The sequence below is a fragment of the Heptranchias perlo genome, chromosome 14, assembly GCF_035084215.1.
Source record: "Heptranchias perlo isolate sHepPer1 chromosome 14, sHepPer1.hap1, whole genome shotgun sequence".
Classification (NCBI taxonomy): domain Eukaryota; kingdom Metazoa; phylum Chordata; class Chondrichthyes; order Hexanchiformes; family Hexanchidae; genus Heptranchias; species Heptranchias perlo.
The window spans coordinates 46,061,341-46,086,079 of record NC_090338.1 but is presented as its reverse complement, the minus strand read 5'-3'; the positions used below and the strand labels follow the sequence as shown (position 1 = coordinate 46,086,079).

Here is a 24,739-nt window from a genome sequence, read left to right as displayed (position 1 = left end):
TTAACCACCATTGATCCATACTCTTCCCCAACAAAAATCCATCGATTTCTGTTTTGAAGACTTCAATTAACCCAACATCCACAGCATTCTAGGGGAGAGAGTTCCATCTGCTGTCATTGAGAATCTCGTGTGTGTGTGGAACCTAATCAAATGCCTTCTGGAGATCCATATAGACAACATCCATAGACATTCCCCTATCCAACGTATTAGTGACCTCCTCAAAAAATTCAACTAGATTAGTCAGAATGACCTACCCTTCACAAATCCATGGTGACTCTCTGATCAGCTTATACTTGTCCAAACGCTCACTCTGTCCCCGATGATAGATTCCAGTAACTTCCCCACAATTGATGTTAAACTGACAGGTCTGTACTTTCCTGGTTTCTTCCTCCCTCCCTTCTTAAATAATGGAGTGACATTTGAAAATTTCCAATCCGAAGGCACAATTCCCAGATCTAGCAAGCTTTGGAAAATGACTAACGCATCTACAATATTCTCACCCATTTCTTTTAATACCCTCAGGTCCTGGAGATTTGTCTCTGAAGTCTCACTATTTACTCCATTACTATTTCTAAAAAATATATTAATTCCAATAAGTTCCTCTCCTTGACTTATTTTCCCTTGTACCACTGGTATTTTGTCCTCTTCCTCTACTGTGAAAATGGATACAAAGTATTCATTTAATAAGTCTGCCATTTCCTTATTATCCATTACAGTCTCACCTGCATCTTCATCACTGATTAAGATGATGCAGGTGAGACAATAATGGATAATTATCTTTAATAAACCCACATTCCCCTTATCGTTCTTTTTCTCAATATATTTATGAAAAAGTTTGCTGTTCGTTTTGAAATCCCTTGTTAGTTTTTGTTTCATTTCTTTTTTGCACCGTTACTTTCTTTATATCCCGTTTTTCATAGCTCTCCCAGTCCACTGGATTTCCACTTTATACTTATACATTTCCCCCCACAACATAACTACTGTCAGGAGGTCAGTAGATAACTCCCACAAGAGTCTTGTATTCTTAGCTGTACCCATGTTGTTTCCACTGCCTGATCACCCACACTGAAATTCTTTCTACTGCTGTAATTGTATCTTATCAATATTACAATTCCTCCTCCTCCTTTTCCAATTTCCTTGTCCTTTCTAACATTGAGTTACATCGAAACTACAGCAAAGAAACAGGCCATTTGGCCAGACTGGTCTATGCTGGTGTTTATGCTCCACACGAGTCTCCTCTCTCTCCCTACTTCATCTAACCCCATCAGGATACCCTTCTATTCCTTTCTCCCTCATGTGCTTATTCAGCTTCTCCTTAAATGCATCTGTGCTATTTGCCTCAACTATTCCTTGTGGTAGCGTGTTCCACATTCTTACCACTCTTTGGGTAAAGAAGTTTTTCCTGAATTCCCTATTGGATTTATTAGTGACTATTTTATATTTATGACCTCTAGTTTTGGACTCCCCCCACAAGTGGAAACATTTTCTCTACGTCTACCCTATCAAACCCTATTATCTTAAAGGCCCCTCAGTTCACTCCCTCAGCAGTCTCTTTTCTAGAGAAAAGAGCTCCAGCCTGTTCAGCCTTTCCTGGAAAGTGTATCCTCTCAGTTCTAGTATCATCCTTGTGAATCTTTTTTGCACCCTCTCCAATGCCTCTATATCCTTTCTATACTACGGAGACCAGAACTGTGCACAATACTCTAAGTGTGGTCTAACCAAGGTTTTATACAAGTTTAACATAACTACTTTGCTTTTCAATTCTATTCCTCTAGAAATGAACCCTAGTGCTTGATTTGCCTTTATTCTGGCCATATTAACCTGCGTCGCTACTTTTAGTAACGATCCTGTGGCCTGGAAAATTTGGTCCCAGTCATGCCCAGCTTGTAACCATTAGAGACCTGGCTACATCATATCCTTTAAGCTGAATTTGTACTTCTAAGTAATTTGTTTTATTTCTAATGTACATATATTTGTGTACAGAACTCATTTGGGTAACTGCCCCTGCCCATATGTTTTTTTTTAAAAAAAAATCACAATTTTTGTTGCCGATACTTTGCACATGGCTATCTATACAGGCAATTTAATATATTCTTACTTTTCATTACATAAGAACATAAGAAATAGGAGCAGGAGTAGGCCAATTGGCCCTTCGAGCCTGCTCCGCCATTTAATAAGATCACGGCTGATCTGATCCTAACCTCAAATCTAAATTCATGTCCAATTTCCTGCCCGCTCCCCGATAAGAACATAAGAAATAAAATATCGTTAAAGAATGAAAGAACTTGCATTTATATAGCGACTTTCATGACCTCAGGACGTCCTAAGGTGCTTTACAGCCAATGAAGTACTTTCTTCAAGTGTAGTCACACTGCTGTAATGTAGGAAACGTGGCAGCCAATTTGCGCACATTACTCCTGCTTTAATTTTTTAACTAGGTATTTTATTACTTCCTACAAGAGGATACTTTCCTTTTATTATTCGAGGCATAGAATATAACAGCAGTGAGGTTATGCTAGAACTGTATAAACACTAGTTAGGCCACGGCTTGAGTACTGCATACAATTCTGGTGACCACATTACAGGAAAGAGGTGATTGCACTAGAGAGGGAACAGAGGAGGTTTACGAGAATGTTGCCAGGACTGGAGAATTTTAGCTATGAGGAAAGATCGGATAGGCTGGGGTTGTTTTCTTTGGAGCAGAGGCGGCTGAGTGGTGATTTAATTGAGGTACATAAAATGACGAGATGTGTGTATAGGAAGGACCTATTTCCCTTAGCTGAGAGGTCAATAACCAGGGGGCATAGATTTAAAGTAATTGGCAGAAGGATTAGAGGGGAGCTAAGGAGAATTCTTCTCACCCAGAGGGTGGTGGGGGTCTGCAACTCTCTACCTGAAAGGGTGGTAGAGGCAGAAATCCTCATCATATCTAAAAAGTACTTGGATATATACTTGAAGTGCCATAACCTACAAGGCTACAGACTAAGTAGGAAAGCGGGATTAGGCTAGGTAGCTCTTTCAACCGGCACAGACACGATAGGCCGAATGGCCTCCTTCTGTGTCGTAATTGTTTTTCTGTTTCTAACCCTCTCTATTCCCAGAGTATTTATGTTATCTGTTATTTTTTCTACTCTGACCATTGCTCTTATCCCATCTTTTTCTTATCTTTAGGTTATTATTTCCACCCGGACTCTCACCCACCATTACTAGTTTAAAATCCCTTCTACAGTCCTACTCACTTTACGCTAGGACCTCGGTCCCAGCCTAGTTCAGATGCAGCCTCTACCAGCGGTATAGCTCCTTCCTATCCCAGTACTGATGCTAGTGTCCCATGAAATGGAACCACTCCTTCCGCCACACATTTATTTTCTTGATCTGTTTATCCCTATGCCAATTAGCAGGTGGCTTGGGTAATAATCTGGAGATTACCACCCTCAAGATTGTGCTTTTTAATTTAGCTCCTGAAACAACTTTAGCTGGTCTACCTTCCCGTTCTTTCCCATGTCGTTGGTTCTGATATGAATCACGACAACTGTTTCTTCCTGCACCTTTTCCAAGTTCCTATTTAGCCGTTCTGATATATTCCTTACCCTGGCACAGGCAGGCAATGCATTCTCCACCCTCATTTGTGACTACAGAGGATATCCTCTATCCCCCTAATTATGGAATCCCCTATAACTATAACCCTTTCTATTCTGTTCTTCCCTCTCCCCTTGGACTGCATCCTATTCCAGTGCTTTTGTTAGTATTCTGCCTTACACTACATGGCCTTCTTCCTTATGCCCACAGGTAGTAAGTACATCATACTTGTGGGACAGGACCAGTTTCTGCGGTTCCTCCCTCTCTGCCTCCACTAGATTCCCTCGACCATGCTGTCAGTCATACTCTTGCGGTACCTATATCTCGCTATGTGATATGACTGTGTTCTGGAGTAAACTATCCAGATATTCCTCCCCTTCCTTTATGCGTCGGAGTATCTCTAACTCACCCTCCAGCTCAACGACTTTGAGCCGGAGTGACTCGACAGACCTTTCCCAGAGGTGGCACCCTCCGGGACGGTCTCACTGTCAACAGATACTCACATGCTGCAGTACCAACACAGTGCCTGTGTTGCCATTATCCACTTTGTATATTTATTCATTGTACAGAAGTTATTTATTCATCTATTTCCAGTGCTAACTCATTCACCTTTACTACTAAATCAGATGGATGTAATTTGTTTTAGTTATTTTTATTGCTCAATTTAGTCATTGTTGAAGTCAGTTTTTATTTATTTAATTTTTGTTTACTTACTTAAAGCTGCTAGTTAGTTTTTTGCCTTTGCCTCTATTCATTCCTAATTTTTTAAAAAAAGTTTAATAGCTCCTTAATCAATCATGTAGCTTAAGCATTAAAGTGTGAATAACTAATTTAACACTTGGCCTTTGTTCCTCAGCTAATTTACCTAGCACCTCCTTCCTCCTCAGCACCGAATTCCTACTCACCAAATTCCCATTTTTGAAAAGCACACGCCGTGCTGCTCTCGCAACTATCACCGTTTATAATCCTTTCAGACACAAACCAGTTTCAACTGATCAGTCAGACCCCAACCACAATGTATCTAATTAACACCTGGCCAGCGACCTGACACAGTTAACTGCCTACTGATTTGAAAATTTTGTAAATTAAAAACTAAGCTTAAATTTAACTGATAAAAAAAACAATTTCTGTATTACTTACCCACTACCTGCTCACAGTTTCTCCCCCACTCTCACCAAATTCCATTTAAAAAGTCCTCACTATTCGAGCACCGCACAAACCAATAATACCAATTTTTTTTAAAATTGTAAACACTATGATTTCATTCAAGTAACCTCAAATTTATATAGTAGACAATACTTACTGATTAATATTTGCTATTGTGTCCATCCAACTACGAATGCGAACCTTGTTTCGCACATTTGGTGGGTTGCTAAATTCATGAATAATACAGATATGATAGGGGTATGGTCCACTAAATATCTTCCTTTCCAATTTTAAAGTGTCAATCTGCAATGATACAATTTCAGTTACTTTTCAAACACTTAATTTTCAATAATTGTTTAAAAAAGATTTATAATCATCAGTATGGTCGACGTTCTTCCACATGAAGTGGAATACTTTCCAATTTAAAAAAGAACTCCTCCTTTCCTTCATATTTACACTTAAAAATTTTCTGCTAATTTTATTACATCTTAGGATTTCTGAGCACCTCCCATTAAAGGTACACTGAAAGGAAAGCGATGACACCTGCTGTTGAAGCCAGTAGAGAGAAAGGGGAAAATGATTTTTTAGCCCTCATTTTGAAAGATTAATAAAGCCTTGTATATTTTTTTCAAAATGAAAACATTTAATTTATGAGCTGACATATCTTCAATCCAACAAGAACTCAGCACTAAAAACAGAAGTTGCTGAAAACACTCAGCAGCAAACAGATGTGGCCTGACCCACTGAGTGCTTCCAGAGCTTTGTTTTTATTTCAGATTTCCAGCAGCTGCAGTATTTCACTTTTTGCAATTCAGCAGCTCTGTTTTTAAAAAGTTCAAAAAATTATACAAATGAATTGATAGATTCATAACTACTGCCTTGAAAAGGAAAAACGTGCAGGTCTATGGGGAAAGAGCAGGGGAGGGGGATTAATTGAACAGCTGTTTTAAAGAGCCGGCAGAAGCACTATGGGTAGTATGGCCTCTTTCTCTGCTGTATGATTCTATGCTTGCGGCTTGTCTCAATTTGTAGCTCCAGTGACAACACTTCACAGCTAGAAGTGTGGCAAAGATGATAACGTAGCAAATCCTCCTCAGTCCTCTGACTTGACCAATGTAGATATAGAGGCCCTATCATGCTAGACAAGTTGCAAAGGGCATGTACGTACTTACAGGGTCAAACAATCACGGAGAGGGGGAGGGGGCGAGCTCTCATTTCACAAACTAAATCCGTTTGAAACATTAACAGCAACAATGGTTTGACAATCTGTCCATATATCAACAACCAAGATCAAACACAATACACTCCTACATGAAAATCTGGAGCACATTATCTTAGACCGGCATACGCATAAGTTAATGCCACTATAAAATTAACTACTGCTGATGTATTGAAATATCATGGAAATTAAAGATAATTTTTCATAGACCTTAAAATGGAAGTTAACTGCATTTCAAAAGTAGCTATGTTCATTCACCTGCTGCATTGGCCGGAGATAAATAATACGGTTCCTTTCGGGTGGCATTCGTAAAATTTGGTCAAGAACTTGTTCAATGTTGAGCTTCCGACACTGCACATAGTCAAATCTGTTTACAATTGGCGCATTCTCAACTTTTAGGTGTTTTAGTACCCTGCATCGAGTAGCTTAAAAAAAAGACAAACACTGGTATTTACTTATTGGATCATGACTACTGTAAAGGATTTATGGACTAGATTGTTCTGAATAAAAAGCACAGCTTAGTGCACTGCACATTATATTCTCAGTTCTGAGAGCTTACCTGCAATGGAGCACTATTGATGTAACAAAATTATTAAGAAGAAACTTAGAGAATAAGATATTTTATCACTAAGAAAGCAAAGTATACAATTTGTTCACAAATCCATTACATTTATGTAGCAGTTTTAAATAAGAAAAATATTCCAAGGTGCTTTAAGGTAGGCCCAATGAGACAAAAATGGGTGCTGAGCCAAAAGAAGAAGTTATTAAGATGGATGACCAAAGGCTTGGTGAAAGAGGTGGGTTTAAGGACCGCCTTAAAGGAGCAAGGGAGCTGGTGAGGCAGAGCCGTTTAGGGAGTGGAAATGCACAAGATGCCAGAGTTGGAGAAATGGAGAGTTTGGGGGGGGGGTGGGGGATGCTGTGTGTAGGGCTGGAGGTTGTTACAGAATTGAGGGCCAAAGCCATGAAGGGATTTAAACACGAGGATGAGAACTTTAAATTGGAGGTGTTGGGGGACTGGCAGCCAAGGACAGGGGTAATAGGCAGCAGAGTTAATTTGCAGAGGAAGGAGGATGGGAGGCTGCCAGAGCAGTTTGGAGATAGTTTAATCTGGAAGTGATTAAAGCATGGATGAGGGTTTCTGCAGCAGATGGGCTGAGGCAGGGGCAGAAGCGGGTGATGTTACACAGGTGGCTTGTGATGGAGAAGATATGAGTCGGAACTCAGCTCGGGGTCGATTATAGCGCCAAGGTGCAAACATTCTGGTTCAACCCGAGACAGTGGCCAGGAATGGAGATGGATTTGGTGGCAAGGGTATGGAATTTATCGCGCGGGTGGGGGGAGCAAAAGACAATGGCTTCTGTTGTCTTAACACTCAACTGGAGGAAATTATGGCTCATCCAAGACTGGATGTTGGACCAGGACTTTGGAATGCATCATAATTTTGGATAGAATTATTCTGCCAGAATGATTTATTAGTATCGCAATAGATGTTTACGCACAACTGATACAAGAACCTAAGCAAATGGTTCATATCAATCACCGTCATGGCATCAAATCTGTAACCTGCACCCTCAACTAATAAACATGCTTTGAAAGTTTAAATCTTGGGTACAATACTACCATGATGGCAAAATGCTTTTTTGTTTTGGGACAGTACTCAGTTTGTTAAACACCTTAATGCACAAGTGATTATTTGTAAAAAAGGGAACGATTTTAACTTTAAAAAAAAAAATAAAGTACTTCCCAGTGAACTGGAATGCAACTGTTTGGTTTTTGATTTAACCCAAGTATCAGCTAGCTAGGTCAGGGTTGCCCAACCTGTGGCTCTATAACTTTGAATGCAGCCCGAGCCTTGGCAATCCAGCCCGTGAAGTCCAAAGAACTCAGTACTATTTGCTTTCATATTTAATTACTGATTTACATTTTGCAGGCCTGGAAGTTTGGAGAGGGTTGTCCTTAGCACCGTTGCTTGGTAGACTGATCAGAGCATCAAGATCTGTTACTATCAGCAACTTGAGATATACAGAAATTAACATGAACATGGATTTAAACTTTTTAAAAAGACAAACTTTGGACACCACTTGTCTAGGTTACTCCTTTCTTGCCTAAAAGATGGAATTTCAGCTACACCATTCCTACACATGCTCTAAGGTTTTAAAATCAGACATATAAATTTCTACACTAGTGCTCTTACCCAAGTGCAAATTGGGTGCTGCGTTTCCCTACAATAACAGACTACATTTCAAAATATTTCATTGGCTGTAAAGCGAGGTCCTGAAAGGTACTAGATAAAGTTAGCTCTTTTTTCTTTTCTTCCAATGTATTTTGGCAATTGCTCGCTTTCTGAGCGAGCATTTTATGTTTTAGGCCTCCATTGGCTCTACTTGTACATTGCAAATAGACAATTGTTGTGGCTTTAAAAGCTGCTCTACAACACTTTACGAGTTCTCTTTTCACATATGCGAATAGTGAGTTGTAATGCATTTTGAGGCAAATTCAGCGAATTGCTGAAAACAGCTGACTTTAGCTCCCTATGTGCAAGCACCATCCTTTGGAATCAAAAACATTGGCAGGTATGCAGTGTCACCCCTACTGGTAAGTAACACCTGAAATATGTGAAATGAGCACGATGCATGTTGTAATGTATTAGGAAGAGAATGAGCTCTTTTGATGGTTCCGACTTACGAGTCACTTGCTGACTAATGTTCCCTCTTTTGGTTTGGATTGTAATATTCACAGATGTAGGCTGGGGGGCAGAGACACCCATGTCTTCCCATTACTTGCTTCTCCTTTGTCGTTGGATTGTGCTAGCACTACAAGTTTGTGCCAACTTCCATTTCTTAATCCTGCCTTATCAAGTCACTATACACAGGTTCCTTCCTCAACATCAGAGCGGTCGTTCAGACATGGGATAACGTGAAGGAGCTCTGACTTTTGCCCTCTGGTTCAGAATCCTAAAAAAAATGTCTCCCAGTTGCTAAAAGCCCAAGCTACTCATTCTGTAAGTGTCTCTCCCTTGCGTTATAAAGTTCACTTGTCTTGGAGCTGGAGGCTTCTATAACCATCTTCAGGCTGAGTCATAATCTGTAGTCCCCATTGACAAAACCATTCCTGCAAACCTAACCTAAGGATGATTACATCAATTTCTGCCCCATATAAATATCTGACATGATGGACTAATAAATAAGCATCGGCACAATGTGACTCAGGGAACAGATCAAAAGGGCACCATGACACAACTGCAAAATGCAGTGCACATTAACACTTCAAAAGAGATAAGATCAAATCTTTAGTGAGTGGTGTATCTTACTAGAAAATAAAACTCACTTTACTTTACCAAAAAAAACTCATTTATATAGCACCTTTCACCACCTCAGGATGTCCCAAGGTGCTCCATCAATCAAGTGTTATGTAGACAAATGCAGCAGCCAATTTACACACAGAAACATCCCACAATCATTAATGAGATAAATAACCAGATAATCTGTTTAAGTGGTGTTTGCGGAGAGATAAACGTTGGATAGGTTACCAGGAAATTCCACTGCTCTTCTTTGAACAGTGCCTTAGGATCTTTTACTTTCATCTGAGGGGGCAGACGGGACCCTGGTTTAACATCTCAGCCAAAAGACGGCACCTTTGACAGTGCAGCACTCTTTCAGTATTACATTGAAGTGTCAGCCTAGATTATGTGCTCAAGTCTCTGCAGGGGACTTGAACCCATCATACTACCAGACAGGTGACTCTATGCTGTAGTTCTCAAATTTGATTTATGCTATTGAGGATCCTTCCCATGAGATTTAAAAAGTACATATTCTTAGGATAGGGCGTCTCTAGTTGCCCTTGAGAAGGTGGTGGTGGGCCTTCTTAAACAGCTGCATTTCATAAGGTGAAGGTACTCCCACAGTGCCGCTAAGTGGGTATTTCGAGGATATTGCCCCAGCAACAATGAAGGAATAGCAATATATGTCCAAGTCAGGATAGTGTATGATTTGGAGGGGAACTTGGAGGTGATTGTATACCTGCTGCCCTTGTCCTTCTGGGTGGTGGCTGTCACTCATTTGTGAGATGTCACGGAGGCCTTGGCGAGTTGCTGCAGTGCTTCCTGTAGATAGTACACACTGCAGCCATGGTACATAGGTGGTGAGGGGAGTGGATATTTAAGCTGGTGGATAGGGTGTCGATCAACTGACAGGGAGGTGGGGGTAGTTATCCATGGAGCCATTTATGTGGACATCTCAGCAGCAAAAACAGCATTGGCAGAAGCCTGGGAAATAATTATAGCCTGTCAACTATAGACTGAGAAGAGTTGGTAGAAACTAGAATTAACAGGTCACTTGCGCTCAAGAGGCAACAGAGGTGAGCCTGATCCTGATGGAGAAGCACAACAAAATAACAGAAAAGGTAGGCAAAGAAAATCACAGTATACTTCAAAATACAGGAAAATGCTTCAAAAAGGTGTAAAAATCAAACTTTTCCAGGTAGGCATTGCATCAGACCCCTCAAGAAATACAGAACTCACTTTCCCCTTTAAAAATTTCTAAATGCATTAATGCAAAAATTGCACTTTTGCATACTGCATTTACCCCCCTCCATATAATGCAACTGAATATAGGGCATTGCTGAAAGTGAAGTAATGACAAGTTCATGTCTCAATGCATGTCACTAACATTTTTTTCTGTATTTTTCTGCGAGGGCACTGAGTTCCAGTTTTCACAGAAAAACAAACTGAATTGAAAAATGTGATCGCAAAACACCAAAAATCCTGACATCTATAATACTTAAAAGGAATTTATTCAGTCATTTTGAGGCAGTGGCCTTTATTTAATACTGTTTACCTCTTGTACAATATTAGCCATTTTGAAGCAGCTTGCCAGCTTTTCTAAGTTTTGTACATTGGTATGTATGTCAACCATGCCTTCAGTTGCTTTCCCACTTCTGGTCAGTAAACAATACCCTAGTCAGGATGTTTCACTATGTTAAAGATACTTTATATATAAATGTATGATGTATAAAAACTCCAAATGTATTGCTATGGTGAATTTGCCAAAGAGAATTCAAGTACTTACCATGAATAAACATCATTTTGGGACAATCTCTGAGAACCAAATCTGTAATTCCACAATTTGTAAGTGTAATCCCAACCAAATTTTTGGACTTCAGATTAAGAACCTGCAATAAATAGTGCATGTTAATTATTCAGGCAGGCAATAATGGGGGAGATATGCATTTATTAAAAATGTAAAATTACTTTTTAAAAAGTAATTTAACAACATAGGTTCTGGGAGGCCACATGTGCTATAGACTACAAAATAAAGAGTCAGTTTGGACAATATATAACTTCTCCAGTAGTTCAAGGAGAAGCTGAACGATACATCCCAAGAAGGTTCCAGGTCTGTGCTGATTCAGCTCTCATCCAAAATGGCGGCATGGGTGCTAAAATTGCTTTCATTGCCCCGACTATAAGGAGAGAAAAGGAGAAAAAAAAATTCTCTTATTCCTGATTATCGAGCAACTCCTGCTGGAAGTGTGCATGGAGATTGGGGAGGGCTGTGATGTCGTGTTTACATAGCCCACTGACACTCATTGTCAAGGCTCACACATGAGAAATGGCCATGTAGCCACGTTACCAGAGGACACCTATAGGGCCCGATGTTACCAGGGCTGCGGGTTCGCGGTGGGGGGGGGGTGGCCATCGGGTGCGTGGGTAACGCGCCCGGCGAAGTCAGTCAGCCACCTGCGCGATCGTAGCCCATTTGGATCCACTTACCTTGTCCTCCGGGTTCCCCAATGCTGAGTTGCGCGTCGGGCGGGCTGCGCATGTGCAGTAAGATCTGTCAGCTGGAGGAGCTCTATTTAAAGGGGCAGTCCTCCACTGACTGATGCTGCAACAAATAGGAAAAATTACAGCATGGAGCAGCCCGGGGGAAGGCTGCTCCCAGTTTAATGATGCCTCACTCCAGGTATCAATACACGGGGTGAGGAGGAGGGGGGAGGACAGAGATCTTCCCCCCGGCGGGCGGGAGGAAGCGGCCTGCCTCTGCCACCAGGAAGGCCTGCCTCGAGGTGGCAGAGGAAGTCACCTGCACCACCAACATATCGCCCACCTGCATACAATGCAGGAGGCGCTCCAATGACCTCAGTCGGTCAGCCAAAGTGAGTACACTTACTCTTTCCCCTACACTCCGTCTGCCACATCACTACCCCCACCCCACATCTCCTTCTGCACTGCCAACACTACTGTCACATCACCCCTCATACCCACTCAAACCTCATCCTACCTGCACCTACTCACCTCGCCAGTACTCATCCCGCCACTACCACTCAACCCAATCCTCATACAATCTCATGGCTCTATCTCATACTCACCCTCTCGTGCATCTCTTTCACGGCCAGCCTCACTCAACCTGCCACTACCTGTGCTGCAGCCACAGGGCATGCATCACATATGTGCAGTAGGCAGCGTAAGGCAAACGTGTCGTGAGATTGAAGGGGATGCACAAGGGTGTTTGAGGGTTTGTCATGGTTGTTACTTGTATTGAATTTCTGACCAACTCACATTACATATTATATTGGCACCACTACTGCCATGTCTTCGCGAATCTTGTCTGGTTTGTGCAATAATGCCTTTTCCTGAGGATCACTATGAAGACCCACAAATGATGCCACCCATTGTGTCACTGCAGAGTGGGTGTAGGTGTATTTGCAGGGCTCTTTTGTGCAGACGGCTGAGAGACGTCGGCGATGTCCCCGGTTGCACCCTTGAAGGATGGGGAGGAGACGTTGTTGAGGGCAGTGGTGACTTTGACAGCGACAGGTAAGAACATGGTGCTCGGGCCAGCCAGGAGCAGCTCGGTATGAAAGAGGCTGCAGATGTCCACGACTACATGTCGAGTGACTCTGAGCCTCCGTGTGCACTGCTGCTCAGAGAGGTCCAGGAGGCTGAGCCTCGGTCTGTGGACCCTGTGGCGAGGGTAGTGCCCTCTGCGACGCATCTCTCTCTGCGGTAGCCCTCCCTCCTGCTGTGTAGGCAGATGTGTCACAGCACTGTGTTGTGGCGCTCCACATGTCAGAGGTGGACGGCGTGGATGGCGAGGCTGGTGATGCTGTTTGCCCTCCGAGGTCATGACTTCAGCTACGGCGGCCCCCATCCGGAAGATGTACATCTGAGGGGGTCCGCAAGGTAGGTACATGTCTCTGGACCCCGGGGTAAGTGTGCAAGTTGGTGAATTTGATTGTCAGGAGGAGGGTGGTGGAGGCCAAACTTTGTCCCAAGTGACAGAGTGGCCTCCTGCAATGAGTGAGGGTCTCCCCCCGCCACCTGTCAAATGGACCTTTGCAGCTGCCACAGGCTGACAGCTGCAACAGGTCCATTTGAACTGGGAGTGTTTCCCCCAGTGTGGGAAACAGTCCCAGTTTGCTTTAAAATCCCACCCCTCCTCACATAATCCCTTAATCAGGTCAGTTAATGACCTGAACAAGCAAAGTAAATAGCTTCAAGTGGCATCCCGCTGGCTTTAATTGCCTGCGGGATTCCCACCAGCGAGGGCTGCGCGCGCACGCCGGCGCATCAGTGGGGAACCCGGAAGTGGGCGGGTTGGAGTTGGGCTCCCGACCCACTCCGGGATTCTCCAATTTTCGGAGCCCCCCCCCCCCCGACAGGAATGCACCCGATAGCGGGTGCTAAAATGACGCCCATAGAAACCCAGCAAGGAGACAACACATGCAGATGCACTGTGAAGAGGGTCTGAAGAGGAAGAAAACTGGTGTAAAAAATAGAAGCACACTTGGACGTTCTTTTTGTAACTGCAGAGTTAAAAATGTTGTACCAATGAAAGTTAATTTATTAAAATGTGGACGGTTTATTTGGAAGAACCTGCAGTGAATGATTCTTTACATTTTAATTTTCCTCACCACATTAATAGTAATGCTCAATGAAAAAAAGGTTGCTCATTTCACCTGGACATGGTCATCCTCAATGACAGGATCACTAGTGCTCGTAGATTTATCTGCTGTTCGTTTCCGTTTCACAGATTGCCTGGGCTTGGGTTTAGAAATATCTGGAAAAAAAGTTTACAGGAGAAAGTAGGAATTGAAAACTTAAAAACAAACAAAAATAATGTGAATAAAAATAATTTTAATGACAACTGGACTTGGGAGAAACATCAAAAACAGGACCAAATCAAGATCAGGCCAGGTGCTGTACAAATCAACATACCACTAAATTTGCATCGATGCAGATGCAAAGTTATCACAAGAAGAAATGCTTCTCTAGATTAAATCTCTCAGGCCTTCTCCCTGCATCCAAACAAGGAAGCATCTGCTTCCAGTCACAAAACCCTGGGTTCCAATTCTTTGTACCATGCACCCACATCCCTGTACAGAGGAGGGTATACAAATTACAGGCAGCTGAGAAAGTGGGCTGTTTATCCACTGAACCAGTCAGAGGTACTGTTAATGATGCTACAAAAATAGCAATGTAGAATCACCGCAAGACAAGGGAAGAATCTTTTTCATCTCTTCTACCAGAGGGACCTGCTGTCTTGAGCATGAAGTAGCATAGCTGAGGACGGATAGAACTCAGACAACAGAGACTGGCAAATTGAAATGACAGCCAGTCTAGGTTTGAGCCTGCAATACATAAATCTTATACTTCATGGGAATTTCTTTAAAGGTGGTAACTCCAGGGGCATGTCTATGAATGATAAGAACTTCTCTCGTGCCCCATTTAGCTTTATATAAAAACACAAAAAGTACAGAAGACTTTCCCTTACAGATCCTATTAAGACAATGCAGGAAGTCTTCAGGCCAAACAGTCTCTGCCAATTTTTTCCATGGATCCAACAAACTGTATACAGACTGAAAAACAGTAGAACTGCTCACAATACTGAAATTTATTGATGAATGTTGAATAGCAGAACGTTGATCTGTGTTTAGCCACCCACTCAATTCATTTCACTGTTACCAGGGAGGTGGAAGAAATCATTACAACTCTCGTTGGACTAATAATAAAAGATGTGAAAGGCTCCACAGAGAAGACTGGGAACAGCAATTTTAAAATGACTTCCGTAGGATCTCAAAAAATCCACCTGCTAAACACTGCAGTTAACATGTTCACTGTTTTTACACCAATCACAAATTATTTTTATATACCAATGAAGCTTTTAAACTTCACATGGCATTATTAGTGTTGAGCAATGGAGAACTTTTCCACTTTTTATCCTGTCAAATACTTCCAGGTTAGTGCAAGTTGAAAATTAATGTAAAATCCCTCTTCTCTAACTGCATCTTAACCCAAAATTTCCCGACCATGCCAGAAATAGGTGCATTCCTCACGTCATCTACTTCTGTGCATTCTTGAATATTTCTGCCAATGAGAAGTTTTAGGCTGTGGACCTACATCTACTGGAAACTGGATTAAGGATACATTTATACTGCACTAACATGTGTAGTTGCAGTTGGGGGGGGGGGGGAAAGAGAAAGAGAAAAGATCACACCCCAGAGTTTAATTTTGATGCATTAACCAGTTATCCAGATTTTTGAAAAATTTCCTCCTCCATTTTTCACAATTATTTGTACTTTAACACGATTTAATGTTCTAAAAGGTATAGGTTAACAAACATACTGCCCTTTTGCCTAATGCAGTGATTTTGGATGCACATTGACATAACACTGCACAAGTGTAACTCATGGAATTTGATCGGTCTACAATAAGATCGCCTCTGTAAATGTAACAGGTACAAGACAACCTGCAGGATATAGAATCATTGGCTGCAGTCTAAAACGCTTTTGAATTGTTTAAATGCAGCAGAGTGCAGACTCCTAATCCCTCTGTTAAAATTTAACCTGCACTCAGAAGCCAGTGAGTGGAACTTGGCACATGCATGTAATATAACTGGTTCCCAATATCTTACCAGAGAGCAGTATGGAATCAATTTATAAATCAGATGCGGCTGTTTATTTATAGAGACTCAAACTTAAACACACCATAAACCTAAGGCTTATTTGAAACATTCATTAACCAGTTACGGTTAGGGCTAACCAGTTCGCCAATTTGCTTTGCCAAGTTCATATCTGACTACCTTGGATTCAAAGCTTACTAGAAGATTCATCGATCTAGCTCCAGGACTGCTAACTTGGTAGCAGTGAATGAAATTAAAAATGCAAAATACTGGAAATCTGAAATACAAAACTAAAAATAATACAGAATGCTAGCTTCTGAAACAGTAAGGCTGGTATTTTAGATATGGCCCTTCATTTTACCCAAATCATTAATCTTGCTTTCTTTTTCAGATGTTGATCGACCCACTGTGTATTTCCAACATTCTGATTTCATTTTAGTTCAAGTAGGCTTTCAGTGTGACACCAGAGTTAACCTTGGTTTACATGATGCATTCTTTTGATACGTCTAAACGAAATAATGGAGTGCATCTTCATCTAAGCAAATTATTTTTCCAATAAAGGCTACTGCAATCCATCTAATATAACTGCATCTAATGCAAACACTTATCTATTAAAATCAGTAATAAAGTAATGCTTTTTTTTGCATGGTACAATTATTTTGTAGACATTTAAAACAAAGGCTGTAAGATTGCATGTTTTTATTTTATTTTTAAAAAAAGTTGGGACTGAAAGCGTCATAATGCATTGTAGGTTACCTCCACAAGTAATATCCATTAAAAAAAATAACAGGTTTTATTCTCATCTGACAAAAAGAATATTGGGAGGGAGACATTCAAATTTTGAAAATGAAGTGAATTGGATGTAGACGTATTTTATGCAAAACTAGAATAATCAGGATACGGTGGACTTGGATTTCTGCCTCCACCATGCCTATCTGCTTTGTTGCCTCTCCCAGGAGTTTACATGGCTCCAGGTGGATAGGGGATGCCTGTATCGTGTTGCATGAGGCATCATGACTGTATGGGACAGGCTGGAGGGACCACTTAGTCTTTTCCTATCAAACGATTTTTTGTTGGTGGATCTGAGGCAGACAGAGACACAGTTAGTAACTCAGATGTGCATTGCTACATCCCCGTTTCCCCACTGCTTTCTGCGGGCAGGTTCCAACAGCCAAAAATGCTCCCGGCTCTTCAGACGTGCAAATTTGGCAAACATTTGCACTATAATTACGCTGCACAAGGGGCTGCCAGCTAGGCCCTGGTGTCTAGAGATCTGTATGAAGTTAGTGGGCAGGATTGGAAGAGGGGCCTGTACAAGGGCTCTCAGTGCTACCATGCAGTGGCCCTGCAAAGAAAATTTGAAATTTTAAGATTTAATTTTTTTTTGCAAGAACTGCATGCTATCAACCTTTCTCTCTCCTGCATATTTTCACCCTGTGACTAGAGCAATTTCCTGGACAAGAGGCTGAGGTGCCCATCTCCTGTATGGCAATGAAGCCAGGGCAAGAAATACAGCTGGGGCAGGACACCATCACTTGGGCCAGCACAAGTGCCTCCCTCACCTTGCTTCCACTGGTGCAAATGCCCAGCAGAAAGCCCAAGCCTAGAAGTCAAAGAAGACATGAGCTGAATGTAACTGAAGAAATAACTTCACACTTGGGAGTTGTTGACTTATGGAATGGATTACCCTTCTGTAGTAAATGACTTGGTTGAATTATTGTGGAATATCAGCTTTGGTAGAAAAAATGTATAGCTCAGTCGCCATAAGAAATGGATGTCAAAGGGAGCTGAATGGTCTTTTCCCTTTCGAGGCTGTTACTTCTCTTCCTTCTGTCCTCCCAGCCTCTCCCTCCCCTCCCCACAATCTTGCCATTCCGCTTTAGCTATATATGCTTTTAAACTATTGACAAATTAATTCACAGACATCAATCCCAATGCTGCTTTTCACCCACCCCACAAGGTGTGCATGATTTGACCTAAGGAGACTGATCCAATCTTCCCTCATCAAAACAGCATGGCAGAAAGTGAGGACTCATTGGAGGAAAGAATTTGTTTCCTTTCACTCAAATGGTACTGTTTGATGCTGCTCTACTGCACAAACAAGTTTGTCTTATGTTCTCTCGTTATCATAATTGTGGTGGCTTAATTAATTAATTAATTAAATAAAGCACCTGCTATGCTACAAGCCTTCTGAGCCCTTTACTGATTAGTTGCACACAAACACAAAGGTTATATACGAAGCACTGGCAAATTAATTCCCAGGTTAGCTCATGACATAGTGTATTGCCTTTAGAATTGTACAATCTTCTTGATCGAATTTCATTAATGCAGTCAGTAAAAAAATGCTACGTAGTTAACCTTCCTTTAATATTGTTCTTGGTTTGTGTTAGGAATTACTATAAAAGTATAATCTTAAAATGTTATCTGAAATGCTTTGTGTGCTGTACAAGCGCAGTAGGTCAACAATTACACTAACAAGAAAGTAGCAAATGTGCAATGAAATAAAGGTCGCTTTGCCCAAAAAACCTGCTCCTTCCAAAAGGCCATGTATAATTTACACCATCATGGAGTCTCCCCAACTTACAGAATCTAAGGAAAGTAATATTTCCAAAAAGTGTTGTAGATTTTTGGCAACTGGACAAAAACTTCAGGAAATGGATCTTACATTACAATCTACATTATTCAACCTATCCAGTTACATTCCAAAGATGTAATTTCCATGGTCCATGCAGCTAAAAATAATATTCAACCCATTTTTGCAGTCACAAGTAAAATAATGCCAATATTCCAGCAGCTGTGCAAAATGATTCCAAAGTCTGCGGTGGGTGAATTGAAGGAGGATTCCAGTAATGTGGTTCAGCTAATAAAAGATGCCTATAATAATCTATCTTCTACAGTGATATTGAAAAGAACCAGTGTTCCATAATGCATTTGATAATCTACATCTATACTTATTCTTCTGTAGATTTGTGACCTATTACCATAGTAACTTACCACAATAGTATTAGTATAGGTGACTTGTTATAATAAAAAGGTACCAAGAAAGAATTACACAGCATAATCATTAGTGCTTATAACCATAATTTGTGCTTTTAATCAAATACTGATCTTGCTCCTACTGTACAATCTTGGAATTGAGTGATTGCGATATTTTCCTAACCTCTCATTTTGCCTGATCTTTATTAATTCTATACTGTGCCACCTCACTCTGAAACCAGTTAAATAACTTAACACCTACATTATTCTATCCGCCGGCACCTGAAAGAGCAGAGTCATGTTCCATTTCAAACTTTTCTCCAGTGAAATTAAGTTGAATTCTGTGAGCCACCCTTCAAAACTTAAACTCCAATCCCAGAAAGATCCTAGTTGCTCTTTTTTGTCCTTTCCCAATATATAATGTACTATTGAAGGCAGGGTGCTTTAAACCATACACTGCATTCCAAATGCCATATTCTAACAAAATGTTGCAAAGCTTTATAAATAACCTATTTTGACTTATAATCAAGTGTTAAAGATGCATTTCAATACTTGATTAGTCTTCCTGGTATCAGCTTTACATTATCTGTATACTTTGTGAATTGTGACAACCAGATCTTTTTCCATTTACACCTTTGGTAATGGACACCAATGCAGTGCATTCATGTTTTATGTACCAATGTGTATTAACTTACTTTTATCCATATTAAAATCCATCTGCAGCTCCCCAATGGCTCAGTGGGTAAATGCGCTGCGTGGTAGGGTCCCAGGTCCGGTCCCTTGTCTTTACTGAGTTAGCCGATCTCAACTTGGACAGCCGTGGGGGTGCTACAATTGGTCTCAGTGCGCAAATGACCCTGGGATAGGGAGGAAAAAAAATAATGTCGGCCAAAACTCCTGCTCCTGATGGTGTACGTATGGATGCCAAATGGATGCTAGATGAGGACAAAGTTAGGCTCGGCTATGATGGTCCCACAGTTGAGTAGCTTACTAACACCCAATGTTCTGGCTCATAAGAATAACCATTTTGGCACGGTAACATAGGGTAGCCACGACTACTATGGAACCATAGCCAGTAAGAGCTGCCAACTTGAGGGAAGGAAAAGGTGAGAATAATTTTTTTTTTTTTAAATGCATCTGCAATTCTTTACTTGATCAATTTAATTCGTCCAGATCTCCTCAATGTTATCAATCTCCAGACCAACAGAAAAATTATAGTATTCTCTTCCATATAACTTCTGAATAGTGTAAACTGTTGGTGATCCCAAATCAGAGCCTTACGGAATGCCATTAGTCATAGATTGCACTCTCTACATCCTCCCCCACTATGGCTGCAATCTTTTCCATTTTATGTTTTATTTAGCTGAGCCAGTTTTTGATCCAGTCATTTAATATGCCTCTAATTCGGTGCAACTTAATTTCCTTCAAAAGCCTCACGTGCTGAACCATATCAAATGCCCACAAACCCTCCCCTTTTATTGTTAAACTACAAGATTCCCCCTAACTTCACCAAATCTAACAGTATATCTTAAGCAAGAGCAGAGTCCAGATTCGACATGCAAGGAATTAACAGAGACCGTTTAAATCAGTTCACAATGTTGCAAATATGGGTCACACAAACACAAACCAATACACTAAGATTTTGGAAAGAGGTTATGTAAGAAAATACCACAGCTTAGCTTTTCATTATGCTGTGCTCCAGTATTTGACATCAGTCTTGGCTCAGTGGTAGCACTCTCACCCGAGTCAGAAGGTCTTGGGTTCTAGTCCTACTTTGAGATTTGTGCGTATAATCTAGGCTGACATTTCAGTGCAGTAATGAGGGAGTGTTGCACTGTCTGAGGTGTCGTCTGTCAGATGAGACGTTAAACCAAGGCCCTGTCTGCCTTCTCAAGTGGACATAAAAGATCCCATTGCACTTTTCCAAGAGGAGCAAGGGAGATCTCCCAGTGTCATGGCCAACAATTATCCCTCAAATACCACCACTGAAAACAGACCATCATCTCATTGCTGTTTGTGGGACCTTACTGTGCGCAAATAGGCTACATTACAATAGTGGCTACATTTCAAAAGTATTTCATTGGCTGTGAAGTGCTTTGGGAAGACTGGAGGTCATGAAAGGTGCTACATAAATGCAAGTTCTTTCTGCAATACTGACTTTGATTTACTTCAGTGGTTTTCCTCTTTGCTTTTAAGGTTTGTTTTTATAATGTTTCATTTATAATACTTCACCCACTTACATCCAATTCAAGAGTTATTTAAATTAGGAAAACATAGCAAATTACATTAAAAAAGGTTTTTACATCAAACAAGAATTAGTTCCAAAATTTCTGGAATTTTAGCCTCCCATAACTAACCTTTTAAATAAATGTACAACCTACTGAATTGTCTCAAATGCTCTAGAGGTTATTAAAAAAGGGAGATATCCTACAGTTCTTGTTCCCTTGTATGCTTTGGAACTGCTGTTTAGGGCAGCCTTGAAGAGATTGTGTGTGGAACTCTCCATATGATATGATGTTATGAGTAGAAAGAATAGAATAGATACCAGTCGCCACCCACATCTTAACTGGATCTGAACTTCATTTTGTCAGGATAGCAAGCCCTACATAAAATATCTGCTTTCATGTCATTTCTAATCAACAAGTCTAAAGTAGGCATCAAGATGCCAATGACAGACCCAAATAAATCCACAGCTATCTTTCTTTGCAATGTAAAAGATGTGATAATTCAATACACTTACCCCGCCCAATTCAAAATTATCTTTCCTACAACTGCAAAGCTTTGGTAGAACAGAAAGCAGCGTGTGGGGCTGAATCAGTACCACTGCGAAGGACATTATCCTACTCAAACACAAAACAGATGGTTAAATATGAGCTATGTAACAAAGTGTCTAAGCTGGAGTGTCACATAAGGTCAGATGACCCCTTAAATTACATCATCTGAATCTAACTGTACAAGATTCCAGGTTCAGAGGAATGGAGAGTTTAGGGGGAGAGTGGGGTTAGAGATAGGGAGGGGTAAAGCCATGGAGGGATTTAAACACAATGATGAAAATTTTACATTTGATACAAAGGGGGACGTAGCATCACTGCATGTCACCAAGGACAGAGGTGATGGGCAAGCAGGATTAGGTGCAAGATAGAATACAGGCAGTAGAGTTTTGGATTGCCTGAAGGTTACGAAGTTGGTAAGCTGGGTGAAGAGCACAGTGGAATAAACAAGTGTGGAGGTGACAAAAGCATGGATGAGGGCTTCAATAACAGAGGATTTGAAGTAGGGATTGAGATGGGTGATGTTAGTGGTGGAAAGGATACGGGATTCAACAGGATACCAAGGATCTAGTCCAGCCTGTGACAACTGCCAGTAGGGGAATGGACTTGGTGGTGTGTGCATGGACTTTGTACTGGAGGATGAAGATTGATAGCTTTTGACTCTTCCCAATGTTTAACTGGAAGAAAATACGGCTCATCCATGTCAGAATGTCAGACATGCAGTCTAATAGCACAGAGGCAGTGGAGTACTCGAGAAAAGGTGACGAGGTAGACCTGGCTGTCGACAGCATATGCACTAAAGGTGACAACTTATTGCTGCTCTTGGCATCATCAGCAGGCATGTAGATGAGGAAGAGAAGGGGGCCAAGGATGGTGCAGCGATTAGAAAACCAAAAGGAGAATGGTGGGTACAGGTGCTCTAGCTATGATCAGATAGGCGAGAGCAATTGCATTGAGCTGAACAAGAGAAGAAGCATTGGAGGCGGATGTGTGATCAACCGTGTCGAAGGCTGCAGAGAAATTGTGGAGGGATAATCCACTACAATATCAGAACGTCATCCGTGCCTTTGGTTAGTGCCATTTTGATACTGTGAGAGTAGGGATTCAAGCAGGAAACTACAGGAGAGATGGGTACAGTTTTGGGTAGCTATTACAAATTCAAGAATTTTGGGGAGAAAATGGAGGTTGGAGATGGGAAGGTATGGCAGTTAGAGGGGACAGAGCAGTGAGAATAGGTTTTTTTTTTGAGGTGTTGACAGCATTTTTGAAAAGGAAAGCAGTGCCTTAAGCGAGGAAACCATTTAAAATGTAAGCCAGCATGGGGATACAGGTGTTTAATGGGAGTGGGGTCAAGAGAGCAGGAGATAGGTCTCATATAAGCTCAGAGGGGACATGGCGAAGAAACTAGAAAGAGATATGGGCATTCAGGGTTAAGTAGAGGGAAGAAGTTTTGTTTAGGTAGAGAGGGGGAAAGGGGAGATGCAATAGAGGCAGCTGAATCAATAGTTTCTATCGTGAAGAAATCTGAGCCGCGACCACGTCCGTTCCATCACCAAGACCACCTACTTCCACCTCCACAACCTCGCCAGTCTCAGAAAATTTACGGTACAGAAGGAGGCCATTCGGCTCATCGTGTCCGCGCTGGCTGAGAAACGAGCCACCCAGCCTAATCCCACTTTCCCGCGTTTGATCTGTAGCCCTGCAGGTCACGGCTCTTCAGGTGCACATCCAGGTATTTTTTTAAAAAGTGAGTTGAGGGTTTCTGCCTCTACTACCCTCTCAGGCAGTGAGTTCCACATCCCCACCACCCTCTGGGTGAAAATAATTTCTCATTTCCACTCTAATCCTTCTACCAGTTTAAATTTATGCCCCCTGGTTATTGACCCCCCCCCCCCCACCCAAGGAAAATAGGTCCTTCCTATCCACTCTATCTAGGCCCCTCATAATTTTGTACACCTCAATCAAATCACCCTTCAGCCTCCTCTGTTCCAAGGAAAACAACACCAGCCTATCCAATGCATCATCATTGCTAAAATTCTCCAGTCCTGGCAACATCCTCGTAAATCTCCTCTGCACCCTCTCTAGTGCAATTACATCCTTCCTGTAATGTGGTGACCACAACTGTGCGCAGTACTCAAGCTGTGGCCTAACTAGTGTTTTATACAGATCCACCATAACATCCCTGCTTTAATATTCTATGCCTCGGCTAATAAAGGAAAGCATTCCATATGCCTTATTAATCACTTTATCTACCTGTCCTGCTACCTTCAGGCATCTGTGGACATGCACTTCAAGGTCCCCCACTTCCTCTAGATCTCTCAGTATCCTCCCATTTATTGTGTATTCCCTTGCCTTGTTTGCTCTCCCCAAATGCATTATCTCACTTCTCCGGATTGAACTCCATTTACCGCTTTTCTGCCCATCTGACCAGTCCATTGGTATCTTCCTGCAGTCTCACTATCAACCACACGGCCTATCTTTGTGTCATCTGCAAATTTCTTAATCATGCCCCCTACGTTTAAGTCCAAACTGTTAACGTATACCACAAAAAGCAAAGGACCCAATACCGAGCCCTGCGGCACCCCACTGGAAACAGCCTTCCAGTCGCAAAAACACCCGACCATTATCCTTTGCTTCCTGCCAGTGAGCCAATTTTGGATCCAATTTGCCACATTCCCTTGGATCCCATGGGCCTTTACATTTCTTGACCAATCTGCCACGTGGGACCTTGTCAAAAGCCTTGCTAAAATCCATGTAACATCATATGTGCTACTCTCATCGATCCTCCTGGTCACCCCCTCGAAAAATTCAATCAAGTTAGTCAGACACGACCTACCTTAACAAATCCGTGCTGACTGTCCTTGATTAGTCAGAGGCCTTTCTAAATGACAGTTTATCCTGTCCCTCAGAATTGATTCCAATAATTTGCCCACCACCGAGGTTAGGCTGACTGGCCTGTAATTACTCGGTCTATCCTTCGATCCCTTTTTAAACAACGATACAACATTAGCAATCCTCCGGCACTACGCCTGTATCCAGTGAAGTTTGGATAATGATTGTTAAAGCCTCCGCTATTTCCTCCCTGGCTTCTTTTAGCAGCATGGGATACATTTCATCCGGCCCTGGTGATTTATCCACTTTCAAAG

At 41.6% G+C, this 24,739-nt stretch overlaps 1 protein-coding gene across 5 annotated transcripts in view; it reads right to left on the bottom strand.

Moving 5' to 3' along the window:
• The window catches only part of fbxo38 (F-box protein 38), a 79,172-nt gene that overhangs the window by 6,575 nt on the left and 47,858 nt on the right, over positions 1-24,739 (bottom strand). For all 5 annotated transcript variants that reach the window (XM_067996385.1, XM_067996384.1, XM_067996387.1 and 2 more), the window contains 4 exons: positions 13,904-14,004; positions 11,014-11,116; positions 6,203-6,369; positions 4,883-5,028 (listed from right to left, as the gene is read on the bottom strand). In XM_067996385.1, the coding sequence (XP_067852486.1) occupies positions 4,883-5,028; positions 6,203-6,369; positions 11,014-11,116; positions 13,904-14,004 (517 nt within the window). The remainder of the gene's footprint in view (positions 1-4,882; positions 5,029-6,202; positions 6,370-11,013; positions 11,117-13,903; positions 14,005-24,739) is intronic.